Raw genomic sequence first — 12976 nt, 5'->3', positions numbered from 1 at the left:
TTGGAGAGGTATTGACGCATGAACCGATGTGTTGGACTAGAGAGAAGTTGTGAATCTGATGGAGTGTACAAATCGCATACTGACCAGCTTTAATCAATGCAGTTTGCCAGCTTTGTGCCTGACATCTCTGGGGTTTTCTAAGCCAAGCAGCTATAGCTAATATCTACACAGCCTTCAAATCACAAACATAAAAAAGAAATATAGAGCTTCTATTCATAGTCTTTACAGAAATAACTTCAACTGGCTCCTTGGGGAGTCTTTATTTGTCTTCAAAGCCAGTTCCTTAAATGAAAAGCCATAGATAATGTCCTGTATTATCACACTCACAGTGGCTCTTTAATTAAAAGCCGAGAATAAATGCTTTTTGCATTTAAGTTTGTTGTTTGACTGAAGTCTGCATCTTTACTCACTATATTTTTGGCATGATACAGGAAGGTTTTTCATTTAAATGAAGCAGGGGGGAATTCTTGCTCACAGCGAAATGTCCAAAACTAATTTGAATTTCAGCATTGATAAATTTCTTCTACAAGAGACAGCCAAGTCTTTTACAAAAAAAAGATGAAATAAAGAGCAATAACCTGTATTTCAATTTGTCTACCATCCTTTCCAATGGAGGGGTTTGCCAGTCAGCCTGGAAGTGTTGAGTCATTGCGGAAAGTGATTGACATCCCTGGTAACAACTCAACCTACAGGAATATGAATCAGCACTGCAGCGCCTGTGCCAGGGTAAAAACCTGAACCCTGTTTGCCCCCTGACCTTCAAACCCAGTTTTTGTCCATGCTCCCAGTCCTCTGAATTGATTGTGCCGTGCAGCTTTGTCTTCAAACCTCGATATGTCCTAGCATCTCACCCACAACCAAACCCACTTTGTGCTGATCTCACCCAGTCACTAGAGCCTTCTCTTTCTGACCTTCTGCCCCTTTATACTAACACTGCTAACATGCCCTTTATTCTTTCCCAATGTGTAATCTGTTTTTAAAGCTAATTTAAATTCAACATACATTTCCTCCTCTTGTTCTCTCCTTTTCATCCTACTTTTTAATGTGTTTTGTTCCAGGACTGTTGACATTTAATAACAGACAAGTTTTGTTTTTTGTTTTTAAATAATCAAACCAAAAATTATAACTTAGAGAAATGAAAGATCACTCTCATTTTGCAGTAATGTGTGCAGTAATTATGAGGATAAAGCCAGCCGCCAGTTAGCTTATCTTAGCATCAACACAGTGGATACAGCTGCTGTATGCTAAGCTAAGCGGCTGCTGACTGTAGCTTCATATTTACAGAACACATACAAAAGTGGTAACAATCTTCTAATCTCATCCGGATGGCTGCCCACCATGAGCCGGGATCTCCTTTTAAAAGGAATTTTTTCCTTGCCACTGTGGCCAAGTGCTTGCCCGTGGTAGGAATTGCTTAACCTGCTCTATATGCAAAATGTCATGATAGAACTTTTGTTTCTAATGCGAGACTTACTTGTTGTGGAGTATCTTCGCAGTGTGGGCTTGCTACTTTTGCTAAAGTGAAATATCTGATTACTTCTTCCACCACTGCTAGATAGGACAACTGGAATCATCGCTGATCATATCACTGATCACTTCCTGCCCTGAAAACAACCACGTCCACAGTAACTTTACTCTCCACAGTGCACAATGTGATAATCAGAACAGTCTGAACTGATCTTGCCAACAAATCACAAACTGTGTAGTTGCTACTGAGAGCACAGAACACAGATGATGAGCAGCTATTATCTTTAGAGAAACACACCATTAGACTTTAGCACATGATGTACTGTATCGTTTAGGAAGGTGTGGGAGAGATAATTAAGCTGTGCTAGAGGAGCAACTCCCTATACCCCTGCTGTATGGTGCAATTTGTCATTGGGGCAACATATAGTTACTATAGCAACCATAAAGTTACTCACAACAAGACATCTCTGAGAGCAAAGAAAGTTTACAGTGAACTGTATTCAGCAGCTTAGTCTTTGGCTAAACAGTGATAGTGCAAGCAAAGGGCAGCTGTCAGAGATCAGAGGTAGGGAAAGTTTTTAAAGGACTAAGTTAATTTAGTGTGCAATAGAAATGTAACAGCAAGAGACAGGTGGAGACAGGTGTAAAATACATTAGTAGCATTGGACCTTTGACAGCAGCTGGTAAGGTCTCACTGCCAAGTCTGTCCAGCACTGAAATGTGAAGTTCGGCAGAGTACCAGATAGCTGCCAGGGTCACTGAGAGAGACACAGAGGAGGGGGTGGGGAGGCTTTCATGGCACTTCACACTGCCTACTAATCATCCAATTTAGATCCCACATCTTCACTTTCCCCTGCTAAAGTGAATCTCTCAAAGTGTCAGAGGGCTGTCAGAGTTAAGCTGCATGTCTATTAATATTCTCTTCAGAGGGCGGGAACAGTGTCTCATTCACTGTAAGAAAAAAAAAGTCCCCCACCATTTATCAAAGCATAATGCCAAGTGCAAGTTTTTTTTGGGTGGGGATGAGATCATGACTTTTTATTAATAGGCATTTTGAAAGGTCTATCATTCTGAAACTTTGAAAAGAGCTGAAAAAGGAGAGATGGAGGTTAATTTTTTGATTAACTTTCAGAATTCGAATTTCCTTTCTTCCTCCTAATGACGATGCCCTCCGATTCCCCAGCTTGTGCCCCTCAAACTTCAAAAGGCCTAATTGTTTCAAGAAAGTTTATCTGGGGCTAGAGCCCATTTTAGTACCGGTTTGTGCCACTCGTGTGTTATCATTATATTTGAATCACAAAGGGGAGCAGCTAGTTCACAGAAAAATTTGCAGCAGCAGATCTGCTCCTGAATGGTGTCTCTATGGTCCTCTTTCTCTCTTTGGTTGCTGCTGTCACTTTTACCATGATAGTATATATGAGTATATAGGCTGCGATATAGTATAGAAGTCATATAGTCTATATAGATTGGAGAATCTTATAGATCCAAGACAAAACTGACAGATGGTTGGGACCGAGAGAAATTGGCACAAATACAAATCCATCTGCTATTTCAGCACCTCAGACATCACCATGGATTTATCAATACACAGCACAGTTAAATATTTCAAAGCCATGGTCGGGGCCATAGATTCTAACTTGCCCAAATCTCAGTCAAATAAAGGATCAATGAGTTAGGAAGACAAGATATTTAACATTTAAGCATCCCCTCTGTCTGTGCACTCACTCTGCTACTGGGGATGGATAGGGGATGACATCCTTCCTCATATTGCCTGCTGTGTATAATTGCAACACAAGAGGCCCATGATGTTTTCACTCTCTTGCACTCTGCTGCCCTTTTGTGCTGCTACACCCCAAACGTGTTTGGGAATCAGCCAGATGAGAGGAAACATAAATGATAAATAATTCTTTTTGACAGCAAGAGGCCAATCTGTTTTCCCTATGCTTGACTCCACAGGAAGAAGAACTGGTGAGGGAGAGCCGTGGTTTCTACTTCCGGGGTTATGGACTGGGTCACGGACTGGGTCAGTGCCTGCAGACCAAAGATGGCACCGCTGTAGAAGCAGCCACTGTGTTCGCCCCCCCACCTCCAGTTACCATGTACGACGGAGAAGTACTTCACAAGCGTTTTGTGGACCGGGCCAAACGCATTGACACCATATCCAGAGCCGTCTTTCCATTGAGCTTCCTCATATTCAACATCTTCTACTGGATCACCTATAAAGTGCTGCGACACGAGGACATCCATGCAAATTTGTAAAAGGCTCTCTGCCGACTCCAGTTGCTACTATTTCAATTATTTTTTTCTTCGAACCGAAACTGCCTGTCAGATCTACATTACAATGAGGAAATGAGTCAAGAGGCATATCTGCCTCTTAAATCTGTTGCTAAAACTTAGTGCTCAGGTGAGTCTTCAGGATCTCAGACGAAGAGTGATTAAGCCAAAAGACAAGGTTAATCTGCGTGGATTTAGGTTGGTGTTATTTGTGATTGCCCTCTCGTTTGTGTCTTGGTTTGATTCATCCGGATTATAAGAGAGACAAAACACTGCTGATACTTGTGGGTTCATGACCTTTGTTTGAGATGATGAGAATTCAGAAAAGTTGATGTTGATCCTGGATGGATGAGACATACTGACTTGAATTTTGACACTACGCATCTTTGAATGAATGTTTTTGAAAATTAAAAAAAAAAGTTTTTTTTACACCTTTAGATTATCAGATAGGTACTAATGGGTGTGGGAGGGGGAGAATGGGTGTTTGATATTTATTAATATTCAATAGGTGGTGATAATTCAATATATATATAAATATAAGTGTATAAAGTGTATATTAACAAGCTATTCATTAAATTGCACAAAGCACAAATATGTATTTCCTTTTGTCTAAAATTTAAATAAATTGTTATTCTGCCAGGAAACCATTAATGACCTGTTTCTCTTTAAGATACAGTTTGGGTTGATTACTTTGAAAAAATGCTGGGGCCATGCACAGAAATGCTTTTCAAGTGCATAAGGAATTCAGTCACAGAACAATTGCATCAAACACAATTACTTTTCCTTAAATAGACCCAATCAGTGCTGAATCCCCAAGAGAGGAAAGGTAAAAAAAAAAACAACCTTAAACCAAAGGTGGGAATAAACGCTGCAGATGCAAAATAAGTAATCAGTTATCAGTTTTTTTCTTTCATCATGACTAATTCTTAGACCACTAATACACTTACATAATTAATCTGGCAGGAATCTGACCAAACTTCTTTGAAAAAAATTGCACAAGAGCCACCATTTCTCTCCCAGTCTCAGGAGTTGCTTTGAAGGTGTGGAAATGTAGGGCTGTAGTGGAGAGGTGGGGGGGTCATCGTCAGCGAGGGAGGACGAATGGGTTTTTTAATGGGAAATCAGAGGGTTGTTTTATCAACTAATGAGTTTGAAAAGGGTTTGGTGTTCCACTGCTAATGACAATGAATTCAGAGAGGCAGCTGGAGCCTACTGTCCTTTAGTCGGCAATCCTAATCACCTCCTGTGTTGTATGGTTCCCCAGGTAATGAAAAAGAGTGTGCGCACACAAGTGTGTATATACGTGTTTTCAAGCATGTCTTTGTTTCTATTTTATCCTCTCCCTGTTGTTATATTGATATAGATTTTTAAAATGTATCCAGTGTTCCCAATTATTCTTTTCAATCACAGCCTATTGTACTGTAGTCGAGTAAACGCTGAAATAAGAGGGCTCTTCTGCTGAATTTTTAAAGGGTTGATGGCACATACATCTCTGGGGCATAAATAAAGATAAACAAGTGGAACAGATTTATTCCCACAGATAGCTTATGGTTTGCCAAAGAAAGAGTGGCTTGACATATTTACTGAAGTCTGCATACTGACAGCTTAACTAGATTAATAAAAACTGAATGTGAGTGCAGACTGGCTGCTGCTTTCCCTCATCCTTATTCTAAAATCAAACAACTCCAAAATAGAAATCCTTGGATTTTGTCCTGGGCATTCTTAAAGCCACTTGCCAAGTTTAACATAACGTACAATTTACTCAAAACCCATACTTATCAGTATGACAATGGCTCTGGCACAGCTTTCAAATGAATCATGCCAGACTCTAAAAAATAAGTGACTTTCTAATAGGTCACTCTTTGTAAAGGATTCTATGCTAATAATAAATAAATTGTTAAGGCTTCACAGATCAGCTATAACCCATAACAGGAGAAACTTTGGGGATGACTTTTGAAAAATCCCTTTGGGTGGTATTTATCCTCCATCGTGACACTTTTTTTTGTCTTATTAACTCTTATTAAATCTTTAGTTCTTCATGAAGACACTAAGATGCTTATCTTCTGGAAAACAGCTTAATTAATGACTTAACATAGCTGATTGGATATTTTATTGTAAAGTCTGAAACATGTTAAAATCACCATTTATTCATGAATTACAAATAATTATGACTGCATTATTATCAAATAGAAATGATAAAGCCAAAGTATTTTGTCTAGTTTTTTTAAGCCTGGCCACCCAAAAAAAAAAAAAAAAAAAAAAAAAAAAAAAAATTAAATTATTTATTGACCATTTATAAAAACAGATCAAAGCCTCAAAATAAGGGCTACAGCCAACAATTGTTTTCTTTATTGATTAATCCTTTGTCTATTTCTACATTTATGAAATGTCAAAAAATTGTGAAAAATGTTTCAAAGCATATCTTCCAGTAATTGGTAAACAAAAAAACTTGTAACCAGAATTTGTTCTATCCTTTTTAAAAAAAAAAAGTTTTTCAACCTTACATTTTTCATTTTTAAGCTTTAAACACTTTAATAAATATCCCATTTTTATATCACGAGCAGTAACTTAGCCTAACCAACTATTCTCCTTTTCACTGTAACCCAGTAAAGTTATTGTTTCAATCATGATGACAAAAAGAGCATGTTTGTGGCAAAATAAGGAGCTTTTCCTAATCCACAAACCCTGACTGACACAGACAAAAGAGGCCCATGATTTCTGGCACATTGCGCTTCATCACCTTTTCTGGAAAACGGCACGTCCCCTCAGAATATTTATTCTTTCGAGGACGCGGGAAGACTGATGGATTCCAATAACATAGGATCTTCATTTGGCCGACTGGATATACGCACTAACTTTCATTATGCACAAAATCCCATAAGTGTGATTGCTTTGAAACAAATACACCCATCTCAACCTGTCTCTTGTCACAAGGTCCATCCATGGAAGGATGAACCCAAATGAGAATATTAAGTACTAGTTGTCTCACAGGCTTTAAACACCTGACATTGTGTTGTGTGTAGCTGCTTAATTGAAGACCTCCTCTAAGGGATGCTTTGTTGAGGAGTGACATGTATACATTTAAGTCATCAGATTGCAATGAACATAAGAATGAGCAGGAGAGAAAAGAATTCACATTTGATGTAGCTGTTGGTCATTATGTCTAAGACATGCCCTTGCTGTCTCCCTTGGGGGTAATCAACGTGTTTTCCCGCTCCTCATCTCAGCTGAATGTCAATGGTGCCAGAGCTAAAACTGATGTGTGAGCTTTGAGCGAGCAGCCTAAGACCTGCAATCAATACAGCTGTCCCTTAGAGCACCAGCTTCTTACCCTTTCACACACATAAAAACAGTAACACATACGTAGACAAAAATAATATTTCTATGTGTACGATTTTCACACCTAATCAAATTTTTTGCACACCAACACCAATCAGCACAACATTGTATGAGCTATTAGATTTCGGTGGTTGGCTCTTCTCCTTTGTTGCTTTTTATGATTTTTTTTTTATGATCAGTTTACAAGGAAAACAATTTCCTATGACGTATTTCCTTTATTCAAATTTACAATTTAAAATAATGTCAGAAACTTATCAAAGCAACTGAAATGTGAAAAGTAATCCTTTCACAATCTTTACATGTCTATACAGAAGCATTAACAACAGAAAGAACTGTAAATGAATCAGAAGTGTGATACTGTATATTAAAATATGTACTCCAAATAGTAGAGATATCCCTGCATCTCTAGGAGGCCACGCAGCCTGGTAACTATAACTGCATCTATAGGAAACTGTGTAGCCTGGTAGATGGCTGCTGGATGAAGAAATAGCAGCCAAGGGGAAAATATTGGTTTCTTTTGACAGTGATGTATTAATGAGACAACGCTATACATGTCACCTTTAAATATATGAGTGTAAACAGAGGAAACTGCTTGCTCCACACAGCATTATGGATGCAAACCTTGTGAATCTCACCCAGCATGTGTGAATGGATATATCCTTGCACTCTAAATACACCCTTTTCTACTGCATGGGTGGTGTAAAGGTTTCATGCAAATGTCCTGTCTATTTAATACACACATGTTTAATATTCTTTGGTTTGCATATTAAAAAATACAATTTCCCAAAGAAATTATATGAACACAAAGACACTCGGTAGTACAGTAGTATATACAAGCACGCTTACGAGAATGAGAGAGTAGATTTGAGTAGAGTTTTCAGTAAAGGGAGATGCGACTAGATCTTCAACCAATACCATGAAAAGGCTTAACCCTGAAAGAGAGAAATAGAGAGAGAGAGGGGAGTCCTCCAGCAGTCTAGTCCTATGGCAGCATAACTAAGGGATGACCTGAGCCAGCCCTAACTATAAGCTCCATCAAAAGGAAAGTCTACTCTTAAAAGTGTTGACCGTGTCTGCCTCCTGAACCCAAAATGTGAGTTTGTTCCACAGAAGAGGAGCTTTAATAGCTGAAAGCTCTGGTTCCCAGTCTACTTTTGGAGGAACCACAAGGAACCCAGCATTCTGAGAGTGCAGTGTTCTAGTAAGGTACTATGGGCTCTTTAAGATATGATGGTGCCTGACCATGAAGAGCTTTGTATGTGAGGAGAAGAATTTTAGATTTAGATCTAGATTTAACTGGTAGCCAATGCAAAGAAGCCAAAATGGGAGAAATATGATCTCTGATCTTAGTTGCAAAATCCTAAGAGACTTACAGGAGCAGCCTGATAACAAAGAGTTACAATAGTCCAGCCTAGAAGTAACAAATGCGTGGACTAGTTTTTCTGCATCCGCTTAAGATACGATGCGTCTGATTTTTGCAATGTTGCATAAGTGGAGTCAAAAGCAGTCCTCAAAATTTGTTTTATGTGGACGTTAAAGGACAACTCCTGAACAAAAACAACTTCAAGATTCTTTACGGTGGAGCTGGAGGCCAGGGTGATCCCATCCAAAATAACTACATCTCTAGAAAGAGTTGCTGAAAAGTTTTTGGATCCAATTACAAGAACTTACACACACATTAGCCTCACGTTCAATGGAACTGCTCTGCACTCAGCCCTGAAAAATATGTAACGTCACAGTTCTGATGTGGGTTATAAATAATGCTTATAATCATAATAAGCACAGAGAAGACAAACTATAAACAGAGAGCAATGCTGGGGTTTATAGTCCTGTACCTTGTCTAAAATGGAACATTGCTGGAATATGACTTGAAATATTGTTCACAATGATTTCTGCTGGCCAACATCAACAGTTGAACGAAAGTGAACTCTCACCCATGAGTCCACCAGGGACAAACCATAAGATCCTAACAAAACTGAAAACATGTTAGAATTTGTCAGTCATACAGGTTAATACAGGAAAATCCAACACTGGAATGTAACATGATTATACTGCAAGACACACTTGCAGTATATGAACTGGATAAGACAATAATGCTCCATTAAACAGACAAGCAAGCCCTGTATCTGATATATACAATCAAAGCCAAACTAAATTGTCACTTTACTGGATGCTTTAATACTAAATAATGCTTCATGCCACATGATATGTGTTTTCAATGGAGAAGCACAGCCATTTTCCATGCACTTGGTCTCTGTTTGGGCCACTAATCCAAAGGTTGGTATCTCAAACCACAGAAGCTTTGAGGTAATGAAGAAACAATGCTGTAACCACATTCCTGAAGCTGACTGCAGTGTGTTGAGAAAGGTGTAGGCAGGTTGTCGTGATGATGGTGAAAAAGACAAAGCCATCAACAAACATTGCTACTGTTCCCCTTGTATCTACAGCTGTGGATGTATTCTCTGTTGACACACATGCCCCGCACATTTAACAGACAAGCATTAAACCAGATAGCCGATATAAGGACAAATGTAAGGAACTATGATGATAAGAAGAGTTGACATGTCACTCTCTGTCCACCCTATTTGCATGAGTCAAGAAGCTTTATGCACCATGGATCATTCCTCAGAGAAGGTCAGATAGAGATCCAGGCTGTTCAGTCTTTAACCTTTTTCTAACTTGAATCATATCGAATAGCCAGAGTACCTTCATGTTTTTGTCTCATTTAAATAATGAAATCAGAAAACATGCATCTTCAAGTGACACGCTTTCATGAGCATTGCAAGGAAAAACCTACATTTCAAGCAGTGCTGAAAAAAAACCTCATCATTGTGTATACTTATACAGAAAATCCTATGTGGATTCATTTCCAGTAATCCCTCGCTGCGCTTCTACATTTCTATAATTCCAACATCTGAGAGAAGCCCTACAGCTGGGAAGACTGCAGCTCGGGGGGTTACGTGGATAATGGTTATAGACATATATGCACACTGCATTTCCTTTGTGTGCAAACAGGAGAAACAAGGAATTAGTCCCTACCCAATCCCACTGTGGAGAGAATAGGCACCGATCAGAATTATGTCAAACCGCTTTTCAAAAGTTCCTTGCTTTCTAAAATATTCAGAATTTCTTGGGGAGAACTGAATCTTGAGAATTAAATTAAGTATGACAGCAATTCTTCATATGAGATGGCATGACATTTGTAAGGGCTTCCTTCTAGAGCAATATAGTGAATGGAAGTAAGAAATAAAAAATATCTCAGTGTGCATCTGGGTCATGTAAGTTTCTTTCCATTATGTGTTCAAGTAAAATATACTATCAACTCCTAAATGCTGTATCTGCTGCACGGTAAAATGTTACTTACACATTTATGCATACAAACTGTAAGTTCTTTTACTTTACTGATTTACTTCTAACTCTGACTTTTTTTAACACTGTTTTCATCCTTCATCCACCAGGCCTCTGCTCCTGCTGCTATTTAAGTAAACAGGGGATTTTCTTTACCTCCTTCTCTGCCCTGTCCATCAGACACGACTCACACTACGGTTAATGCCCAAGAGAGCAAAGGAGGGAGACAGCTCGCGGCCTTTTTCCTCTGCTGCTCTGACACTGATTCAGTGCTGGAAGTTGGCTGGGAGAGGTGAGCCAAGAGGGAAAATAATTATTTTGCTGGGAGACGATGCATGTATGTGCACACACGCTTGCATATGGGCATGTGTCTGTGGCTGAGACAGCTAAATGTCGCCTTGGTATCTCACCTGAGGGAGAAAATAAAGAGATAAACATGCTCTTTAATGCTCTCAAAGTGACCATTACTTTCATTACTTTTACCTCTGTGACTCACAGTCAGTCCAAACCAGACACTTTGGTTCTTCGACTGTGTTGGCAATGTTTTTAATTCATTATTTTTGTAGACAGGCGAGTACAGCGAGCATGCAGAGAAATGCTGGTTTGATGTTTCTTTACAATTAGTTTTGGGGATTACTTTTTAACGGTCATGTTGCTTATTTCTGTTGCTGAAAGAAAATATTCATTGTAAGAAACATTCTCTTGCCTCCTTCTCCTGTGATGGTGTACAGCTATGAGGATTTTATGAGCCTGGTTGATGCGTCTCTACAATTCTTTAACTCAACAACACTCATCTCTGTGCTGAGTTCACTCTCTCAGTAGTACACCAGAATTTTAAGCAGTAGGCTGCAGTCACAGTATTTCAACATATTTCTGTTCTTAATATCACCACAAAATGGCTCCCATACTTAAGACTGAATTTGTTTGCATCTGTATCACTTTTCACTTCTTATATATTGTATACTTTTTGAAATATTTCATCTAGGCTACACTATGATTTCTTATCACAAATCAGGTCTGACTCAACTGCCTTCATATCTGGAAACCTATATTGCAGCCTAATGGTGTCCATTTTGAAGCATTTTCGTCACCGGTGTTTGAGATAAAATAAACAGTGGCTGCTAGTATTGTGTCAGCTTTTTGTCAATGGTTCTTTGATAATTTACCTTATCAGGTGGTAGGTCTTGGTAGGCTTCATCTTCAGACAAAGGCAGCAGTGAGTCCAGCTCTTCTAACACATGACGCACATTTTCAGGTATCCCTCTTCTTAAACATCCTCCATTTTGAAGCATTTTGTTGCTGCTGATTAAAAAAAAAGCATTATTTCCTCTGCAGGTTATCTTCACACCTTGTGAGTTACTGCAACAACCCAGCAGATTCTGTGTTGTTTTGGTTCACCGTTATTACAGGGCAGGTGGGGCAGATGTATTCAAGAAAATGTCAATCTCCAAAACACTATTGTGTTGTTTCAGTCGTTTCAGTTTGCAGCTTGGTCCCTTTGTCACATACTGTCTTACCAACCAAGAGAGCTGTAATGGGTGTAAGGTTGGACCCAAGAACAGCACAGACTGAGACCAGTGTTGGAACAGTTCAGTTTATTGGCAAAACAGGGTCGCAAAAATCCACAGCAGATACTCAGGAAAGAGTCTCCAACAGAGCCAGCCAAAAAAGTCCAACTCTCTAGCAGAAACCTCCGGGGAAGGAATCCAAGAGACAGACAAGGGGCGAGCAGGCAGAGGAGTCAGGGACGGAGGGGTGGTCAAGTCACCTGGGCAGGAACGATAAGGACTGGTCAGGGACAGGCAGGGTCAAAACCGGGGAAGCGATCCGAAGATAAAAACGCAAGAGCTTAGCATGCTGCTGAAGACAATCTGGCAGAGATGGAGTGGAAGAAGTGGGTATAAATCAGGTGAGAGACCACAGGTGAAGGTGGTTGCACTGATGAGGTGGGAGTGGCCGGCAGGTGAGTGGAAAAGTACCGGCAGGAGGAATGAAAAACCAGGGGCGAATCATGACAAGAGCTGCTCTATACACCAGAAGAAATTAAGGTGACCATCACCAGGCCTGATAGTCTGCTCCTTTAAGATCCATAATAAGAGGAGGCAACATGCTGGTCATCAGAGACCATCCCATTATTCACAGAAGGATTATTTACAGGACAGATATATTTACTCAAGAGTCCCAATAACCACAGTTTTACAAGTTCAGTCTACTGTGATTTTATTAGAGCTGTGGACAGTTGATGAAAATCAACTGCACTGCTTGAAATGGGCACAGTACACATAACGTTATATAGAATGTCTGACAACCCATCTTCAGTGGCCCCTGAAGTAAGCCTTGCTTATTCTCAAGTCCAAGACAACCCCAATATCTATAGATTTAAACATGGATATATATTTAAATGCTGTAATGTGAACATATAATAATCATAATACCTATTAAGAGTTGTAATTTATTCTCTGAAGGTGACGCAGGTTGTGTCCAATGAAAAAGGTCATTTTCTTAAGTGCTAATTAAAAATAGAGTAAAGAAAAGTCCTTCTGTAAAA

At 39.3% G+C, this 12976-nt stretch overlaps 1 protein-coding gene across 2 annotated transcripts in view; it reads left to right on the top strand.

Annotated features, from left to right (window-relative positions):
- glra4a (glycine receptor, alpha 4a) overlaps positions 1-4374 on the top strand; it is a 41523-nt gene extending 37149 nt beyond the window's left edge. For both annotated transcript variants that reach the window (XM_027283781.1, XM_019272019.2), the window contains one exon: positions 3424-4374. In XM_027283781.1, coding sequence (XP_027139582.1) covers positions 3424-3726 — 303 coding nt within the window. In that variant the 3' untranslated portion in view covers positions 3727-4374. The remainder of the gene's footprint in view (positions 1-3423) is intronic.
- Positions 4375-12976: the final 8602 nt, after the last annotated feature.

Source organism: Larimichthys crocea, chromosome I (assembly GCF_000972845.2).
Source record: "Larimichthys crocea isolate SSNF chromosome I, L_crocea_2.0, whole genome shotgun sequence".
Taxonomy (NCBI): domain Eukaryota; kingdom Metazoa; phylum Chordata; class Actinopteri; family Sciaenidae; genus Larimichthys; species Larimichthys crocea.
Note: the sequence above shows the minus strand (reverse complement) of the source record. Positions and strands in the feature narration are given on the sequence as shown.